The sequence below is a fragment of the Chlorocebus sabaeus genome, chromosome 25, assembly GCF_047675955.1.
Source record: "Chlorocebus sabaeus isolate Y175 chromosome 25, mChlSab1.0.hap1, whole genome shotgun sequence".
NCBI lineage: Eukaryota > Metazoa > Chordata > Mammalia > Primates > Cercopithecidae > Chlorocebus > Chlorocebus sabaeus.
The window spans coordinates 71,083,408-71,104,687 of record NC_132928.1 but is presented as its reverse complement, the minus strand read 5'-3'; the positions used below and the strand labels follow the sequence as shown (position 1 = coordinate 71,104,687).

The window sequence follows — 21,280 nt, the reverse complement described above, 5'->3', positions numbered from 1 at the left end:
GAATATAACTGGATTATTTATAACACAAAGGATACATGCTTGAGGTATTGAGGAAATACCCTCCTGGGTATTGAGGAAATACCCAATTTTCCATGATGTGATTATTACGTATTGCATGCCTATACCAAAATATCTCGTGTATCCCATAAATATGTACACCTACCATGCACTCACAAAAATTAAAAACTTAAAAACATAATAAATGATGCTGGAAAAACTGGATATGTGTATTCAGAGGGATGAAACATCTAGTTTCATCCTATCTCTCACCATACACAAAACTCAAATCAAAGTAGATTAATGACTTAAATATAAGACCTGAAACTATGAAACAATTAATACTAGAAGAAAACACTGGGGAAATGCTTCAGGACATTGGTCTGGACAAAGATTTATTGAGTAAGGCCTCAAAAGCACAGATAACAAAGGCCAAAATTGGGAAATGGGATTATATCAAGCTGAAAAGCTTCTGCACAGCAAAGGAAAGAATAAACAAAGTGAAGAGACAACCCCCAAAATGGGAGATAAATATTTACAAAATATTCAACTGACAAGGGATTAATAACCAAAATATATAAGGAACTCAAACAACTAAATAGCAAAAAAAAATTAATAATAATTTTTAAATGGGCAAAAGTTCTGAATAGACATTTCTCAAAAGAAGACGTACAAATGGGCGACAAGTATATGAAGAAGTGCTCAATATCACTAATCATCAGAGAAGTGAAACTCAAATCCACAATGAGATATCATCTCACCCCAGTTAAAATGACTGTTATCTGAAAGTTACAAAGTCTAGCAAGTATGGGGAGAAAGGGAAACACTTATACTCTGTTGGTGGGAATGCAAATGAATACAGTCACTATGGAAAACAGTATGCAGGGTCCTCAAAAAGCTAAAACTAGAACTGAAATGTGGTCTGGCCATGCCAAGGCTGGCTATGTATCCAAAAGAGAAGAAATCGCCATATTAAAAAGATATCTGTGCTCCCATGTTTATGATAGCACTATTCACAGCAGCCAAAATATGGAATCAACCTCAGTCCCCATCAGCAGAGGAATGGATAAAGAAACTGTGTATATATACACAATGAAATTTATTCAACCATAAAACAGAATAAAATCCTGTCAGTTTGCAACAACACGATTGGAACTGGAGGACATTATGTTAAGTGAGATAAACCAGGCTCAGAAAGACAAATGTTGTATGTTGTCACTCGTGGGAGCCAAAAAAAAAAAAATGGATCTCATGCATTTACTCCTGTAAGGAAGTTTTATCATTCTCCACTACCTTTTATGTTAGTTTCTTGTTTTTAAATTTTTACCCTACTGGAATAGTTTAAATTTAAATCCCACTGCCCTATATTATGAGGACTTGAGGTTTTGGTGTATCATGGATGACAGATTTTTATCTACTCTACAACAGGCAGAAGGCAAACTCTCTTTGCTTTTTCCCAACACTGGTAAATGAAGTTTTTTATAATTTGCTCTTTATGGACATGGAACCCATTCAAATATGCTAAAACACAATTCCTCAGCTCCTAAGACCTACATCCATGTCTATGTTCCCTTTGGGTCGGCATGGTGTCAGTTCAGACTTAACCATTCTTATTTCAAGTTACCTGTTTGCTTCTGACTGTTGCAGGGGTGGTGGTGGGGGGTGCCCCCTTTTTTGAGTTAACTATTAATTTTTTTTTCTTACAACTTCTTTGATTATTTATATTATTTTTATAATGGATGGTATCCTTTATGCATTACCATGCTCCATGAAGCCCATCAATATTTTGCAAAGTCTGATGGATGCTATTTAATGGGCTCCCAACACATTGTCTACTGAGGTAGAATCTGCTTCTGGCCTGAAAGTCACTCTTGTAATGAGTTATAACCATTGTCTGAGTAAGTTTTTTACTTTACAAAATTCTGTCTTGTATTGTCAGCTACTATTTGGAAATATTTAATATCCCCAAATTGAATGATCATATTTTCTGTTAGCAACTTGTTATTCTGTAGGAGTGGTGCTTCCCCTCCCCCAGAAATGGTGTCCTACATTTGAGATGTCACTAGCTTTACTTTCTCTATTCCTTCTTGAACATTTTTCTACTCCCCATATCACCACCTGTGTCTCAAAACGTCTGACGGTTTTCCACAATTCCTTTGTTCCCAGCTTTTAATCCCTCAGCTGGGCTCCCACCTGAATTCATTAATGTGGTTCCCCATGAATCTCCAGATTTCTTCTCATCTCGTCTGCTCCTTTACAAGCACTCAAGAGCCTCAGTTTCTTCACTGTTCTGTCACTTTGAACTCCATGCATCTTTAACTCAGCAGCCAGTTTCTGCAATGCCTTTCAGCCTTGTATACCCCTTCAAGTTCAAATATTGGTAATTCCAAATTTGGGGTGAAGTTAACTGAAGCTGAGAAGGAACTAACTGAATAAAACAAAATGCAAAAAAATGGCAAATGATAGAATGAATCTGGGAGATTAGTAAGGATGGAGCAATAGGCTAAAAGGTGATAAGTGGGATTTGGAGAGAAAATTGCACTTTGATCAAATGGATGTATAGCTTCCTAAAACAACACCCAAATATAAGAAAATTCTGTAAGTAGCCAGTTATTTCATTAAAGGAAGGACAATGTGTGTGTGGAGGGGGGTATCTCCAGAGTGGAGATAGCATATGCCTTATTGCAGATGTATTTGCAAGGAAAAGTTTTGGGGTCACCTTTATTTGGAGACATTTCTCTCAAGCTGGTTTGTGTATTTACTATCTATAGCAGAGATATAACAGCACGTCTAGGTCTAATTGAAAAGATATTTCCAAAATAGGTCGTTTGAAATGAGAGTATTTATGGTGGCTTTCTTTGGGAAACAGCCATTCCATTGTGATTTTCTTTTCTTTTGTTTCTTTTTTGTCGCCTAGGCCGGAGTGCAGTGGCATGATCTCAGCTCACTGAAACCTCTGCTTCCCAGGTTCAAGTGATTCTCCTGCCTCAGCCTCCTAAGTAGCTGGGATGCGATTACAGGTGTGTGCCACCACACCTGGCTAATTTTTGTGTTTTTAGTAGAGACGGGGTTTCGCCATGTTGGCCAGGCTGTTCTGGAACTCCCGACCTCTGGTGATCCACCTGCCTAGGCCTCCCAAAGTGCTGGGATTACAGGCGTGAGCCACAGTGCCAGGCCCTCATTGTGATTTTCTTTACTCTTTTCCTAGTGTTTTAAGTGGAAAAAACCCAAATGATTTTGTTTTCTCTAATATTCCAGTAACTCATAAAGTTTATTATGCATTTTAATAGGGCTGAGATTTAAGATCTTGGAAGTAGAATGTTAGGAGTGAGATAAGCTTCATAAAAACAAAGACCTCAAACTGTCTAAGGAGATGCAAGTTCATAGCTAATCTAAATGAGATTTCTATTTAAAGTACTTCAATACAATATTATAATGCTTGTGGCCATGCTTACTGGAAAGGTGTTGGTGTGGCTGTTTCCATTAAGTCTTATCTTAAATGTTTCATTATTTTATACACAATGGCCAATGTGGTGCAGGAGGTCCCTCTTCATATACTTTTCTCATTGATGATCAATATTTAGATTTTCTTTTGTGCTTAGAAATTGCTGTTTTGATACATACTCATTTTAAATTATTTTACCTGATTTTACCCTTAAAGAGAAGGATAAAGTATAAAGGGAAAATATGAAGTTGAGTCTTTTTAAACCTGGATCATGTCTCTCCACACTGTAAGAATAAAATACATGAGCGAAATCAATCTTTTTGGAGTTGTACATTCAAGAAGCACAAGTAAGCCAGCAGTCTGCCGTTTTGAGATCCCTCGAGGGTCATCAGGCTTTTTGGGTAGTATCATATTTTATTAATTAGACATTTACACTGAAAAGGATGTTCCATGGCAGATCAGGTCCTTTTTTATTGTGTATATGAAAGAACGTGGCTGCAGCCATCATTTGTCTGAATCGTGGCTGCAGCTATAGTGTGTGATGTTCATGCTTGTGATCCTGCCCCTCTGCTGTCAGCAGGAAATCTTGGATAAAGGGGACCTTTCTGTAGCTGCTGCATGTCAGGCAGGTTCTTCCCATTGCTGTGGTTCACAGAAGGCCCATGGCCTCTAGGAGGCATGGTAAAGTTGGGTGAAAGAAATATCACTGGATGGAGAATCAGGAACTTCGATCTCTGGTTTCAGATGGGCCAGGAACTTGCTGTCTGATCTAAGCAATCCACTTAACCCCTCTGAGCCTGGTTTCTTTCTCTGAAAAATGAGAGGACCTGGACTTGGTAAGTTTCAGTTTGCGGAATAAGAGGGCTCTAAAATTACTAGGTTGTGCATAAGATATCCACTTGTCCTAACATTTATCAAATTCTTTTGTAACACTTATGTTTGCCAGGCACTGTTCTAAGTCTTTAACAAAGATGAAGCCGTTTCATCCTCAGATGACACTTTGAGGAGGGTACTATTGTCATCTCCAGTTTATAGATCCAGAAATGTATGACCAGAGATAGAGCTGGGATTCCAATTCAGGCAGCGTGCCCTCAAGCCCATGCTTTTAAATATTGGCATGCGTTAGCATCTGACTCATCTAGAACACATCGTTTTTCTGGTGGGCTTCATAGAGGAGCATCACAATTACTGTGTTGTGGAGGAATCATTACTACAGAAAGAAATGACATTCAGGAGATCTGGCTTCTTCAATGATTGAGAACGGTGGAGTCTGTTTTGTGAGCTTCATATTGAAAAGCTTTACAAAGCACGTATTTTATTCTTCACAAAGTTCATGAAAAAAAAAAAAGGCATAGAGAGTCAAAGGAAAAGAACAAGGACACCTGGGGGTTCGGCTGCAATTAGAGCAGAAGAGTGCTTGTATCTGGAATCCTTAGATGTCTGATTACTGGTTTTGCTTATGTGTAAATAGAAGTTGCTGTGCTAAGCAGAAAATAATTGTAATAGATTCATTTAATCATAACGCAGCAAAGTTTAACTTGTTAGAGCTTCAAACTTGCAGATGAAGCTTTCCCTGGGGCAGCCAGTCTGATTGTAGTTGCTGTAACTGACCTACTTATCAGCTTTTTCAAAAGGTGGCTTAAATGCCTCCCAGGATACAGGAATACACAGAAAACCTAACAGGAGTAACTTTCCATAACTCATGATTCATTTTTAGGGCATTTGGGGGCCATGTATCTTATGAGGTAATCTTGTTCATGCTTGCAGTTTTCACCTAGACATGAGTCACAAGATTAATTCTTAATAACTCAACTAAGAATTCTTAATAGTGGGGTGACTAGAAGATTTCAAATCCAGAGGTATTTTTTCTGATAGAGTTTGGTTAGGTATATATGAGCAAGAGAGCCCACCACCACTTTTGCGCTGGTTGGTAACCCAGAAGTCATATCTTCTCTTGGGCCCTTGACGCGTTCCCCTTCTGGTTGGGTTAATGGTGGAGATAAAAGAAAATGACATTGGCTTTTAATGCAAATCGTTATCTCTTCACAGAAGTGAGTCAAGAGTTTGAAGTTGTGTTAGAACTATCCGTTTCTTGATCTGTAGAAGTCACCTAATGATGGTAAAAAGTAAGGTGGTTGGGAAACGACTGTATTTTATGTAAACTTGTGAGATTGGACCTCAGGTTGACAGAGTGAAAGGCTGCTCTTTCAATTGACAAACTCTCAAAGGCACTGGGGGCTGTGGAGTCCCATCTAGAATGGATTCAGGAGGCTGAAATCAACCCCAGGATTAAAACCAAAGTGGCCTTTCTGAAATATCCTGGAAACCAATCGAGATCAATCCTCTATGGTTGATGCAAGTGAGTGAGAGCAAAGAAAGTGAAAAGTTATGAGCAAAAAACAAACTCCTCTTTTCCTTTCCTGGAATTCCTATTTCCTTATAGTTCCACAAGCCTGATCACATCGTCTAGTTTTTCTCTTTCATTTTTCTTTTCTTTGCTTTTTTTATCCTCCCTTTGTCTTCCCTGTTTCCCGTATTTTTTTTATTTCCCTCTCACCATCTGCCACCCTCCCTATCATTCTTCCATTCTCTTCTATCTAAAATTCTTCAGCTTTCACCTAAAACTCAGTGCTAGGTTTGTAACTAGAGTCTCTGGTGGACATGTTTCTAGGTCAGGGTTTCTATACATAACCAGATGCCTGTGACTTCTTAAGGATTCTCTATGTTTGCTGTGCCTTTGAGAGACCTTTTATTCTTGGTTCATATACTATGGCCTATCCAATAATGTTTTATTCTACTTTAAAGTTTTTCTCCCAAACCAGAATATTTATGAGAATCAGTAGAGACCAGAAATTGAGGCAAAGATTTGGAGAGGATTCTAATTAACCTCCCTTTGCCTTATTACATTTTCATGGAACAAATCAGGGTCACCTCATCTTTTGGTTCCAAAATCACCAGGTTGGCTTTTCACAGAAAGGCTCAGTTATCTTGGTTCCTTGAATGCTTTCTTAATGGCCCCATTGCCCAATCCTTGCCCTCTTTTCATTATGACCTTCTGTTTTATATAATGGCTATTGAGCCTAATTAAAGATTGTATTTTTTCTTCTCATTTCACATCATGGCCTTGGTGAATGTATTTTATTGTCTCAAATGCTAGCCAGTCTAGGAACAAACATGGCATGCTATTTGAAGTTTTCATTATGGAAGAAGGTCCGATGTGGATTTTGGGGAAAGAAATCCTGGTGGGATACTGACTGACCGGATCTAGAAGTGACAGCAGCAGAATTTTGCATCTGGGATTCATCAGCCACTTCTTACCACAATGCAGAGATCTAAAGCCAGAGTAGTCCATCCTTCTCTATCCTTCCCTGCACATTCATCATCTCCATCTCCAATCAAACCACTGAACAGTTCACCCTGTGTGAGGTCTCTCTTGTGTATTTTCGATATCTTCCCAAAACTCGGTTTTACCTTGTGCTGGCTTGTCTGGCCAGTGCAATAGCTTCATATCCTGTCTTAGCTTTCTAAAGTACTTTGTAACTTGCAATTCAATGGTATGGAGCTATTTTCTCCAGTAGGAGCAGCTGAAGAGGTAAAATGAAATTAACAAAAACCTTACCAATGTCAAACGATGACAGGTTTCTGTATGTACTCCCTCCAAAAGATCCAATATGAAGGAGGAAAGACCAAGCTGCGATTGTTTTTCTGAGAACGGCAAAGAGATACACCATATATGTAGGTTCAAATAATAAATCTGTTGAGATTAACCATGCAAGGTTTCTTCTGATCAGCCTGTGGCTGTTTTAAAACATCAATAAATGGCTGCATGGCATAAGAGATGCAGGAAGATAAGCGTGAGAAGACAGTAGTTTCACTGCCCCACTGCCCCTTCCTAACCTCAACAAATGTCCTTTGAATGACCTTGATGCAGTTACCACTGTTGTCATTGTCCTCTCTGATGAATTGTTTTTTCTTTTACTTTCAGCTCGGGGACCTGCTTCACAAGTTACAGTTCGTCCTAACATATGTGGCTCCTTGGCAGATGGCTTGGGGTTCTTCGTTTCACGTGTTTGCTCAGCTCTTTGCCATTCCTCGTATCCTTTCTGCTTCTATTTTCACCCTCCAGCTGAGATTCACATTTTACGGAAGCAAGCTTTTCATTGACCCCTGGCAATAAAAAGATTGTAAAGTCTTTAAGATTACATTTTAATGGGGACATGAAGAGTCACTTTGGATCCCTTTAGGCCACTTAGCCTTAAAAGATACTTCTTAATTTTGAACTCTTCTTGCTTCCTAATGCATATTCAGGACTTACTTTTATTTTTTTTCTGGTCCTTCCATTTCCCATGCCCAGATCTGCATTAAAATACCCTGTCTTTTAAATGGAAAGTTACTGCTTACATGATTGAGTCACCTTGTGCAAAATAGTGCAGATACATTTGCTGTTATTAAACACTGTGGATAGGGTTGATGCATTCAATACATTTTTATCAAGTGTATATTATGTTATAGTATGGTTATCATATTGTACTTCAGTGATATTCAGAAACCCAAGATGAGGCACAAACAGCATTTGGAAGACTAACAACTTAAATTATGGTCTTTTAGTGGCTATTAGGCAAGAAGCCTTGGTTTCCATGTGTGTTTACAGAGTTTACATAATAATTTTAATTTACTTCATAACACATTTTGAGACGCTCCTTCTAAATTTCACTTTGACATTGATAGCTAAGTTTTATATACGTGCACATGTGGGTAAGGAGAAGCGGAGAGAGAAATTGCTTTAAAAATACTCTCAAAGAAAGAGATTAATTAAAATTTGACTCAGACCTAAAATACGTCCTCAAAAGTTATCCTCCTCACTGAATTTAGAGTTTTTAAACCTGTGTGTTTCCCAGGAAACAGGGACCACTTGCATCAGAATCCCTGGAGGAACTAATTAAACTAAGTAGATTCCTGGGCCCAGCTCATACTTTTTAAATCAAATTTCACGGGCAGGGATCCTGGAGTCTGTCTTTTCACAAGCTTTCTTGGTGATTCTTTTGCCATCAGTGTGTGTGAACCACAGTTCTAAACTCTGGCAATCCATCAGGGCTGCTGTTAGCCAACTTGAATGACCACTCAGAGCTGTCTTCCATGTGAAATTTGCATAAGGCTCATTAAGACAATTCTTAAGGAATCTCTAGGACCTTAACTTGGTGTACAGGAATGGAAACATACTTAGGATAATCCTTGAGTAATATATTTTATATTTTGAAAAATGATTTCTTCCAGGCCCATAACTTTTTTTTAAAAAAAAGTTAAGCATACGAAGAGTGGATCTCACAATACACATTGTTCCATGTTCCTATTCTTAGATGTGCATTAATATTTCTAAAGTGTTTCAAGGTCATTTGGCAGAACAAGCTAAGGAAAAATTATATATATATTTGCAAAGCCTGAGCTTGTGCTCCACCCTTTCCCTTTAGCTGCAATCACTTTCTATAAAGCCAGTAATTTCAGTTTTCCAAATAGAGTCCTTTAAAACAAAAACAGGTGAAATATTGAGTTGATTTTTAATCTCTTTCTGACATATTTCTAAAGTTTCCTTTTTAGAATTTAAAGCATGTTTATTCAATGAAAATGATTAGATTAACGCAAATTTGTTGTTGAGGAGTTGCACCAAGAATTTAAAACTTGAAGTTATAATTCCTGATGTCATAACTTTGGACTTGCATCTGTCTGTAGCATTTCTTGTTGATGTTTATGCCTTGTTAGGTGAGTTCAATATTACTTATTATTCCTTGAAGTTCCACGACTGAATTAAGACTGTTCTGGGAACCATAATTTTCAAATACTTGCCCTATATTCGTGTTGAGGGTTCACACATGAGCACATGGTATTTGGCACTTAATAAGTCCTATAAGAATAAAGACAGCATTAGGATTTATCTCAGCTTGTGCACAGTGAGCATTAAATTTAAATACCTTCGCGATGTATAGACTAATTGCCTTACAACATGGAAACATTCGAGATGCACATTTTATTGGGCATTTGGTGGTTCCGTTTTAGAACACTCAGTGGACCCCCTTGTTTTGTTCCTAAGCCTGGCCCTGTTAGTGACACCCACTTCCACCCCTTCTGCTAAGATACAGAGCCTTCAAATTGACCTCCCTGGAGTCTGGTCACTGACAGTATCTTTACCCTCTCCCCCGTACCCATGGGCACCGTCCCATCCTTCCTCAGTTGTAAAGGTGGATATTTGTTCCTTGGAGTCCAACATCATGCTGTTCAAACTATAATCAGATAAATAGTTGAAAAACTGGGTATACATGCCACCCAGACAAATCTATTAAGTTATTAAGTGTCAGCCCTGGATCTTGGCTAATTTTGAAATGTTAATTATTTTATCACTCTATTAAGAAGCTGTGGGCTCCATATCAGCATTGAAAAGGGACTAATTTGCTCTGTTTTGGAATTGAATTAGCTTTCAGGCCAGCAGGGCACTGTTTGGTAAATTGCTTTTTCTAGTACTAGCATGTTTTCTCCCTCCATAGCCTCTGTTAGCTTCTGAGCTTGTAACCTCCAGGGAAAGATGAGAATATTCACCCTTTTAATATGTGTAGAGACCATGCAAGACGTCTTCTAATAATTAGATAGACTTAGCCAGATTCTCTATAGTAAACCCAGAGATTAGGAGGGCTGCTTTCTACTTGGTGCATCCTTTTGCACTTCTAATTATTTTTTAAAATCTTTTCATAATTGATGCTTTCTGGCTGGGCACAGTGGCTCACGCCTGTAATCCCAGCACTTTGGGAGGCCGGGGAGGGCAGATCATGAGGTCAGGAGATTGAGACCATCCTGGCTAACACGGTGAAACCCTGTCTCTACTAAAAATACAAAAAAATTAGCAGGACGTGGTGACAGGCGCCTGTAGTCCCAGCTACTCGGGAGGCTGAGGCAGAAGAATCACTTGAACCTGGGAGGCAGAGGTTGCAGTGTGCCGAGATGGTGCCACTACACTCCAGCCTGGGCGACAGAGTGAGACTTAGTCTCAAAAAAAAAAACAAAAACAAAAAACAAAGAAAACAAATAATAGATGTTTTCATTTTAAGTGTGCTTTTGAAGGAGTGATCATCTACCCCTTAGGTTAATCTCTCAGCTGTTTCTCTTAGAAAGAAATAAAGTGGGCTTTATGCGCCTGCTCCTCTTAGTAGCTCTTCTTTCTTGGCACTGTCTCGCCAGTAGTAGTGACAGCCTTTCCTATTTGCCCAGAGTGTGCTATAATTCTTTACTGATCTTTCCTGAAAAAAAGGTCCTCTTTATTCACTGCCACCCTCCCTCTAACCTGTTAAACGTCATTTCCTTTCCTACCACATTGAACTTTATTTTTAGACTAGCACAGTTTCCTCACTTCTTAAATTTTGGATAATTGTTTCTGGCATTTAAAAAATGTACAATGTAATCTCTGGGGAAATTTTAGAATCAAAAACAAGAGCCACATCGGCCCCCCTTTTAATATGTGTAGAGACCATGCAGGACCACTGTCTTCTAAAAATTAGACAGACTTAGCCAGATAATCACATATTAGCACATCTGCCCAGCCCTGGCTCCACTTGGTTTTGTCCTGGTTCCTCTGCAAGCCTCATCACACCCTCTGTCGCCTGATGTGGGGACTTCTCCCTCTTCCTTTCTTCTCAACACAGCCCCTCAGAAAACTCCACCTCTGACCTCACTCTGCTTTCTAATATTTTTTTCAATACCTTCACTCAATGATATCTTCCGTGCAATTCCCTTTTCTTCCAATGACAAGGAGCATAATAGCTAATATGTTGTGTTTTGTGGCAGAAGTATTTAGGTATTTTCAGCTTTCAGAAGAGGAAACTGATGTGTGATAATAGATACTACAGTAGCATATTGTTCTGTAGTTCTCTATTTGAACCTAGGTCAAAATAAAAAGAATTGGATTTAAATTGCAGCACAATAGAGATCTTTTTGATACCTAAACAATTCAACATTGGAATGTATTATTAGTGGAGGATGTGACATTTTACTCCTGAAAATGCTTGGGAGTAAATAGAAAGTTTAAAAAAAAAAAAAGTCACTCTTGAAAAAAAAAAAAATCATGATTTTTTTGAGACAGGGTCTCACTCTGTTGCCCAGGCTGGAGTGCAGTGGTGCAATTCTAGCTCACTGCAGCCTCAAACTCCTGGGCTCAAGAGATCCTCTCACCTCAACCCCCTGTGTGGCTGGAACTACAGGTGCGCACCACAATGCCTGGATAATTTTTTTTTAAATCTGATTTTAAATCTACTAAAATGTATGTGAAAGTGTGGACAGCACAAGACTCACTCCTGTTTTATATCTTACATATAAATGGGGCTATTAGGGAATCCCTACTTCCATCCCCACCCCTTTATCACATAATTTGTTTAACATTATGTTAAACCACTTAGAAGTCCGAGTTACTTCTATATTCTTGATAATGAAATGCAGAGTCTTCCTGTCTGTGCCAAGCATTTCGTTTTTACTCTGTGCCAGAACTTTTTGAACATGGGTTACAGAAATAAGACCCCCTTAGTTCAGCAGTGAGAGAGATACAGCTGTCAACAACTTCCCAGCAGGAAGACCAGCCTTGTAGGAGGTCAGATCAGATCTGTAGTAGAATGATCCAAGTCCTAACACCCTAGGACCAGGAAGGATGTCCATATTACAGGACCTGGGCAGTCTGACTCTCCACTGACTTCTGCCACCCCCATGGATTCTGGCCAGCAGTTCTCTCTTGCGCTTCCAACCACAGGCCCCACAGAACCTCTGCACCACAATGATGGTGAGTGATTGGCAGCTGGGAGTCTCCAATGATGGAGTGAGACCTGAAGGAACCAGCTTGCTCAGAGAACTGTTGTTTCTGGCTCCTCGCCACTAATCACCAAAGATCCGTTGGGCTTAAGCCAAAAGCAACAGACATGCTAAGTTTAATGTTGAGCAGTTACCTCTTTGATCAAGCAAGGTGTGTGAAATTAACGCATGCCAGTACGTGAGAAACTCATGTAAGAATGCCTATAGAAGCAACTTGGCCCACAAAACACTTACTTCGTGTGCATGTGGTGTTCTTTGCTTAAAAACTAGATATGACTTGAATTGAACCAATGGTGTTCAATATACAGTATCTGTTTATCTGTGTATCCATCTAGCTAGATAGATAGATGGATAGATATTTCGAACAGTGGGAAAACATTCTTCAAGAAACAGATGCTACCTTCCCAAACAATTCTATTATTTATTTTTCAAAAAGTATCGTCTAATATTAATTATTTACAAAGCTACTTGATACTTTAGTAAATGTACCCTAGTGTGTTTTGTTCAGCTAATAATCTTAGTAAAGAGAAACTGTTCTTTTCAATCCTTAGATATTAAATCTTTGCCATGAATCAGACTAAGACCACTGAGATTTTTATGAGAATCATTTGGTTTACATGGTGGTAAAATGAGACGTAGCAGGGTACTACTGAAAGTTTTATATTTATAAATCTATACATAGAGAGATTAAGTGTGTGTCCTTTGTTCTTTCTTTGGTGGAAAAAATGGCTTTAGTGAAAACTCATCAAAATTTGAAATAATATTTTAAAAATATAGGAATAATAATTTTTTTTGCCTTAACTCAACATTCTCAGATTCTGCCGTGCTTTTCTTTCAGACGATTGCCACGTCAATCTTTTCTACCCCATTGAGCCCATTTCTTGGGAGTGTCATTTTCATCACATCATATGTCAGGCCAGTGAAATTCTGGGAGAAAAACTACAAGTAAGATCCTAAAATCAGTGCTCAATTCCTTTTCTCCAGTGTGCGCTTCAGAAGGCTCCTCTGCCTTCCTCTGTTAGAGGGTCCCTGGCCCCAGGCTTCCCCCGGCTGTGGGGCCAGGCCAAACCTGTCTCTCTTGATGACTTCCTCAGTTCAGTGACTCAGCTCTTGGGTCTCAGGGATCTGGAAAGAATATGACTGATTTCAAATTAGCCAACGAATGCTAGTCTGGGTTTCACCAGTTGTGAAGGAAAAGAGTTATCACTGCCAAATTTTCGTAGGTGACCTAGGGGAAAGTTGTTTAACAAGCCATTGGTAATGTCCTCTGATATCCCAAGATGGTCCCTGGGTAGCATTTTTTTCCCTGTCTGTAGCATCCCTTCTATGAGCATTCTAAATAGACAGTCTTGTACAAGTGGGCAGCCATCACGGCTGTATGGAAAAGAGATCACCAGTTTTTCTGGGTGCCATAAAATTTGTGGCCACAATTTGGACTTGTCATAAATTTCCTTGAGCAATTGGTGATTGACGAAGTAGGAGTGTTATTCTTACGGGAAGGTTTGAAGAGAGAATTAATGATTCACCAAGTAATCCTAAAGACCTCTTCATGATTTGTGGGGGGAGGTCTTGAGAACAGCTAGCAGGGAAGGAAAGCGTGTGTGCCCGGCAGTCTGCAGCTGGGACAGAGAACTCTGGATTGCTCCATGTGTTACAGCACGTCTTCCATTTCAATCTCCTCTGCCCTAATTTATTAACCATACTTGTGCTATTTATTACTTTTAAACCCTAATCCTTTTTCCATAATTTATTCACATTTTGCAGAGTGCTAGCATTTTACAATGTGTCTTTTATGTCTCACAGAAGCCATCATTAAGTTAGACCCGTGGTTTCACGCTTCTCCCGAGAGATGGTTTATAAAATGTGCATCCTTCTGGCACAGGTGTGTGACTTAGGGATTAGAACACAGCCTGCCTGAGTTCACACCTCATCCCTCCCACTTAACATTGATCATTTCAGGCCTCCTTTTCCTCATCTGTAAAATGGAAGTGAAATCATAGGACCTACTTCATAGACTTGTGAAAAGAAAATGAATTAACATACATAAAACACCAAGAACAGGAGCTGCCACAAAGTAAGCACCACGTGAGCCTGGGCTAGGATGATTATTCTGACTGCTCCGCGGGGAAGTTCCTGTCCCAGCTTGACCCATGCTAGTAGGTGTTTACCATGACTCGGGGGGATCTCCTTCGGACAGTGTCACGTTTAGGGGTGCCCTGGTGAAAACTAATCAAACCAGTGAGCCCTACTTCTGGCCCGTGAGGAGTGGAGGGAGGTCCCTCAGATTTCTGGCAGATTTCTTCTAAGAGACATAGATTTTGCAATAAAAGTAAAGTTGTCTTGAAATTCACACATAACAAGGCTGCTCATTTGCATTTGTCTAAAGAAACATGCATATTTACAGAGCCAAAGAGTAAAAGAAAACTACCACAGTTGGCTTCTCTTTAAGCTTTTTTAGGAGAAAACAATTTGGGGGACCTTTTAGGCCTTCTGAAAGTCACGCTTCTGGAAAGTGCAAATACTTGTAAATAAGAGGAGGGGCATTTTCTCATGCTTTCACCTAAACAGGGAAGGAAAATACAACATATTTAAAACCTGGTCAACGTATTTAAAACTTGGTGTTCAGTACAAAAGGTTTCTTTTTGCCTCCTATTCTCAGATAGGGAACCAGTCTTTCTGGCATGGGAAGATTCAATAGAAGTAAAACACCTCTCAGTTGAGTCGGAAAGGATATTAAGTGGAAAGAGGAATCTTTGTGCAAAGATGACCTTGGAGGGAGGCATTCTAATACCTGCGCAAAAGGAGTTAGGTGTTTTGTTATTTAGTCTCCTCACTTCCCAAATTCAGCCATCCTTTTTTTTTTTTTTTTTTTAATTTTATTTATTTATTTTTTATTTTTATTTATTTATTTATTTATTTTAAATTTATTTATTATTATTAAACTTCAAGTTGTAGGGTACATGTGCACAACGTGCAGGTTTGCTACATATGTATACTTGTGCCATGTTGGTGTGCTGCACCCATCAACTCGTCCTTTTTGAGTGAGATGTTTGGGTCTGAATTGTCAGTTTATGTGGGTTACTCAAATGTATGGGCTTCTAGAGCAAGATTTATGTTTATTCAGTCCCACCAAGAACTGTTTCTGTCGCGTTTATTCTTTTCATCAGTAAATAACACAGATATGAGCACTAGGCTCCCTGTATATGTGTGGGGGGTGTCTGCCTCTGGATGCCCTTCTCATGGGTTGGAAGAGGGCTTCAGGGTCTAAGGGGATGTACAAGGATACCTGCACTTGCCTAGGTCTTTCCGAAAGAGCCAAGTGGAAGGAAATTTTCAATTCCACTGCAGGAGGGAGTTCTTGGTGCCAAACCCAGTCTGCTGAAGGTCTATTGTTGCCTTTTGTGAAGGCATCAGAACGCAGCATCCTCTGGCCCATCTGCTGAAGAGATCAGTGGAGGGAAATCACGACAATAGAGCGGTAGGTACCAGGAAAGGAAGTGACAGGAAATCTCTTCTGGATCCTTACAAACACTCTGGAAATCTCATTCTATCTATTTAAAACGTTTTTTTTAGTTTCAAATCCTAATCAATGAGTTTTAGTGCTCTGACTGGAGAGTTTCTGTGTGGCCATTCTAATTACCATCTTTTGAGTCTGATACAAAGGACCAGTCAGGTAATGTCATTTATCCTGTTTAATGTTGTACTAGTTGTTCCATCACTTTAAAAGGGATGCCTGAAAAGATATTCTCATCTGGAGCTTTAGTGAGCACATTTACCACCACGAACTGCCGCCACCAGCCTGGGTGTGTGTGCTGGAGGCCACCTAGCAGTCCCCTCTCCTGGCTTCCTCTTTCTTTTCACCCTTGCTCCCTCACTTTCCGGTCGCTTGGCACAGATCTTTTCGAGCTGACTTGTGTTTGTGCAGGTCTCTAATGAGAGCTGCAGTGTACCAAAACCATTTTAATACTTCAAGGAAGTGGAAAATAAATCACCAGTGACCTGATAATCACAGCTAGTCCCTTTTCTCCCCGAACTGGCCTGTCCTGAAACCTGCAGACCTCCTGTGCCCTGATGCTGTGCCTCGCCAGGGTGTTTGACAAATGTGTCCCCTGGCTGCCTTGTTACCCTAGCCTCCTAACTAACCTGCTTGCTACTCTCTGCCCACACACAGCTCTAGGATAGCTGTCCTAAAACACAGCTCTCAGCATGTCACTCTTCTCCTCAAAAGCCTGCAGTTGCTCATTGTGCCTGAGGGACAAGGAGAAATGCCATGGAGACCAGCGCCGTCCAATAGGAAGTTCTGGATGATGGACATGTTCTATGTCTGTGCTCTCCAATATGGCAGGTGCCAGCCACATAGGGTTACCAAGCACTTGAAATGGGGCTAGTCTGACGGAGGAACGGAATTTTATTTTATTATTATTATTATTATTATTATTATTATTATTATTATTTTGAGACGGAGTCTCGTTCTGTTGCCCAGGCTGGAGTGCAGTGGCATGGTCTCCGCTCACTGCAAGCTCCACCTCCCAGGTTCACGCCGTTCTCCTGCCTCAGCCTCTTGAGTAGCTGGGACTACAGGTGCCTGCCACCACACCCTACTAATTTATTTATTTATTTATTTATTTGTTTGTTTATTTATTTATTTATTGTATTTTTAGTAGAGACGGGATTTCACTGTGTTAGCCAGGATGGTCTCGATCTCCTGACCTTGTGATTCACCCAGCTCGGCCTCCCAAAGTGCTGGGATTACAGGCGTGAGCCACCGCACCCAGCCACAACTGAATTTTAAATTCCATTTACTTTTAACTCACTTAAATTTAAATAGCCACCTGTGATGAGAGGCTACCATATTGGAAAGCACAGATATAGACCCTTCTTTCTCGAACTTTCCAGCCCATCTCCCACAACACTTTCCCACACATCACATACTGTGAACTTCCACTCCGAATCTCTCCTTGGATCATACCCTTCATATAGAATGACCTTCCCTCCCTCAACCTCTTCATCTCCTGTTCACACCTAGTTGGCAAAACCCAACTTAAATGGCAACTCTGCCATGAAGTTGCCCTGATCACCCCAATTAAAAATTGTCTTTCCTTTCCTAAATTCCTCTAACAGTTTGCCTTTATGTTCTTGTTATCTATTACTCAATAACAAATCTCTGTAAACCTTCGTTTTTGTCTTAAAACAACAGGAAACAATTTGTCATATCTCATGGCTTCTATGGGTCAGGAATTTGGGAAGAGCTGGGCTGAGTGGTTGTGGTTTGGGGACCCTTATGAAGGTGGTGACTGGGACTGAAATAGGGAATTGGAACTGCTAGGGACTAACTGGACATCTTTCTCTCTTTTCGTGTAGTCTCAGAACCTCTCCGTGTTATCTCTAGGTGAGTGAGAGGTTTGGCTTCCTGAGAGCATGGTGGCCTCAGGGCTTCAGCAAAAGTTTTCTAGTGAATAAGGTATTAATAAAAGTTACATTGATTTTTCTGGCCTAATCGATTCTCTCCCATTCTATTTTCTACAAGTCAGTCACTCATCCACCCAGATTCAAAGAAAGGGGAATTATGTTCTGCCTCTTGGTGGATATATGGTAAGGTTCAAGAGTGGTTTGCAGGATGGAGAGGTACTGTAGCAGTCATGTTTGGAAAAATAAATTTGCTACTATGGCCATCAGTAAATTCTACCCAAGATTGGTGTAGTCTATATATACCTTCAATTCTGAACTTGTTTAGTTTTCATTTTTGTATGCCTAATGGGGCCCTGCAAAAAGTAGGTGTTCTGTACATTTTTCTTTTTTTTGAGACGGTGTCTCACTCTGTCCCCCAGGCTGCATTACAGTGGTGCGATCTCGGCTCACTGCAACCTCCGCCTCCCGGGTTCAAGTGATTCTTCTACCTCAGCCTCCTGAGTAGCTGGAATTACAGGGGCCTGCCACCATGCCTGGCTAATTTTTGTATTTTTAGTAGAGATGGGGTTTCACTCTGTTGTTCAGGCTAGTCTTGAACTCCTGATCTTGTGATCCACCATCTTCGGCCTCCGAAAGTGCTGAGATTACAGGCGTGAGCCACCGTGCCTGGCCTGTAAATATTTAAGTGAATTAAGTCCAACAATATTATGTCAGAGGAAATAGAAATCCTAATCTGGCTTCACATTTGCTGAGGCGAGAACACTCACTGCTAGACTGAGGTGGTCTTGACTAACAAGGTCTTCAAAATCTGTCTTGATGAGCTCTGCCTGGTGTCTTTATTTTAATTCCAGGCAACAATAGCAAATGCAGTATGTAATAGTGCTTTGTGTTTATACATGCCCCTAATGTCAGAGGATTCTAGAAAGCTTTAGAAACACATTCTGATATTATGATTTATCATCCTGCTCTTTTATATAAACAGTCACTAAATAACCAAACTTTGTCGTTAACATGAAACAAATGTTTAGGCCAGAAATTACATGACACATGTGCCCGGTTACCTCAGCAAACATCTTTGTTCTAAAGGAGTTGACTATTTTCAGCTTTCTAAAATAATGAAAACTCCCATTAACAGGGATTTTGTTTTGATATGTCAAAAACCGTCTATAAAATGTAAAATACATTAGATCTACAATGCTAGATGAAAGGGAAATAAAGCTTTCCTGTTGGTTACATTTCTAGAATTCTATCCAGATTGGTTTTAAAATGTTGCATTGTTCTGGGTGTTATCCTTTACGGCAAATGTGTATTAAGCATCATCTATGCGAGTGTACTGTGCTAGGCTTTACCTAGCAGGAATCGCTCTGTGACTGGGCTGCAAAAGTATCAACTCTGCATCTGTATCCTTGGACTTGCCTTTCTCAGCAAGAAGATAATTGGTTCTACTTAATCCTCAGCTCTTAACTGAGGCAGCGGTAGAACATCAGAAAGCATGAGCTTTGTGGTCAGTTCAACCACAATTAAAATCCCAGTGCCTATGCTTGGTTAGGTGTTTGGGATGTTACTTTGTCTGTGAGCCGCAGTTAACTCATCTGTAAAATGAAATGATTACTCCTCAGACGTCATACACACCAAATGAGACATGGTTCGCTTTGGTAAATGTGTAAGTCATTTCTGTGTACAACATACCTATCCTTATTCCTGACCCCATTTCATTTTCCTTGCCTAAATTTCTATCTTTTCTCATTCAGCTTTTAATCTAGTTGTAACTAGACATATATTATGCATCCCTGCAATCTACCTCAGTCCTTTCTGAAATGGCAGAACGCAATGAAATCAACAGGGGAATCGACACATCATATAGATGGTGTACCATCACATCCACAGCCAGCCTGCTGTGAGAGACCCAATAAATATTATTTTTCCCTTCAGGCACCAGGTTTATTTTGATACCTCGGCCAGCCACTGAGCCCCAGTTCTGTTCTTCGAGCCTCACAGCCGCCTTTATGGAATAATAGGCTCTCTAAGTCCCACGGTTTTGTGTGTTATCTAACAACAAAATAAATGATAAAAATATTTTAACTAGTCTTTGGTGAGCTCTCGTGAATCTCACTGTGTTGTTTTCCAGCCCCTTGTTGGTTTGTAATATAGACATGAGTGTAGCACGGACCCTTAGGAATTACGGTATCGCCTCTGTGCTCTGGACCATTCTGCCTCTTCTCAGTGCTGGTGGAGCAGATCTTGTGCCTTGCTAGGCAGCCCTTGTGAGTGCTGTTACAGCTGTGGGCTCTTCATTGAGTTGAATCTGCTCCTTGTGATAGCACCTGGATACCCTTGCTGACGCAGCATCAAGATGCTGATTCCTACACCTGCTGCTCTTTACCGGTTTGGAGGCAGCTCTCCTTCCTTTGCCACCCTCTTTTTCAGGCTAAATGGTACAAACTGTTCCTTGTGTGAAGTGGTCTAGACCTTGGAAATCCTAGTCAGCCTCCTCTAGATGTTCACTGAATTGCCCCCAACCCTCCCCACCTTCACCTTGCTCCAGAGGTCATTAATTGGTTCTCAGAAGAAGGACCTGTTACTTCGGCAACCCAGGTGTCCCGCTCTCATTTGTGCCTCTTAAAATCTAAAATGTCTCATTATTTCACAAAGCATTTGCTGAGCTGAACCTTCATCATCTTGATCTTATGCGTGAGTGTGGTTTACTGAAAACAGGAAGTTTACGTTTTCGCTATCAACTCTCATCTTACTGGTTTTAACTCACCATTCCAGCCCATAGAGGTCAGTTTCATTCATGTCATCTTTCACCCCTCCAGCCCCCTCAGTTTGGCAGCAGATGGGATTATCTGTCACTATCTGGAGCTTCATTCATGATTTGCTAATGATGGTGCACAGGATGGAGCCAGGGATGCCTGGCTTGATCAGGCAATCAAAGAAAGAAATTCTCAACTTCACAGTTTATTTTTTAACTTTTTCCAAATGAATATTGCTGACTGCTTTCTACCCACTAAGCTGTTTTAAAGGTGACTTGTAAGATCTTTGCAAAGCATTGAGCTTCTCAAAAGGCAATTTCTTTTCTTAAGTGCCAAGCAGGCGGCTCTTCTGGCTTATGGGTTAATAGTACAATGCAACCCTGTCATTAAAAGCTGTTCTTCCTTTAAAGTTATGCCAGAGAGGGATTTACATATATCTACTTGCAGTTAAGTTACCCCATAATTTATTTGGATACATTTACAAGGTGCCTGCATGCACCATGACAAGGAACGCAACACGTTTTTATTTGTCCGATGCCCTTGTTTTAGTTACTGCTGAGATAAATGTCGTGACTCTCCTTTATCAGGAATCCGAAGTCTATTAGAGCTTTCAGACCCATACTTCGGAGTAAGTTGGGCCCTGCATCTATTATTCTTAATGGTAATAATAACAGTAGTAGGAGCAGAACAGCAGTAGTAGCAGTAACAATGGCGATCCTCATCTTCTTGTATTTATTGAACATCTGTTCGTCTTCTCTAGTATATTCATTCCAGTCCTAACATTCACTCTGGAAGCAGAGTTTCATTTTTCTCATTTGACAGATCAGAAAAAAAAGAA

General features: G+C 40.1%; 1 protein-coding gene across 1 annotated transcript in view; it reads left to right on the top strand.

Moving 5' to 3' along the window:
- PCNX2 (pecanex 2) overlaps positions 1-21,280 on the top strand; it is a 312,991-nt gene that overhangs the window by 189,905 nt on the left and 101,806 nt on the right. Inside the window, exons 22-23 of the mRNA XM_007989814.3 lie at positions 7,428-7,536; positions 13,096-13,225. Of these exons, the coding sequence (XP_007988005.3) occupies positions 7,428-7,536; positions 13,096-13,225 (239 nt within the window). The remainder of the gene's footprint in view (positions 1-7,427; positions 7,537-13,095; positions 13,226-21,280) is intronic.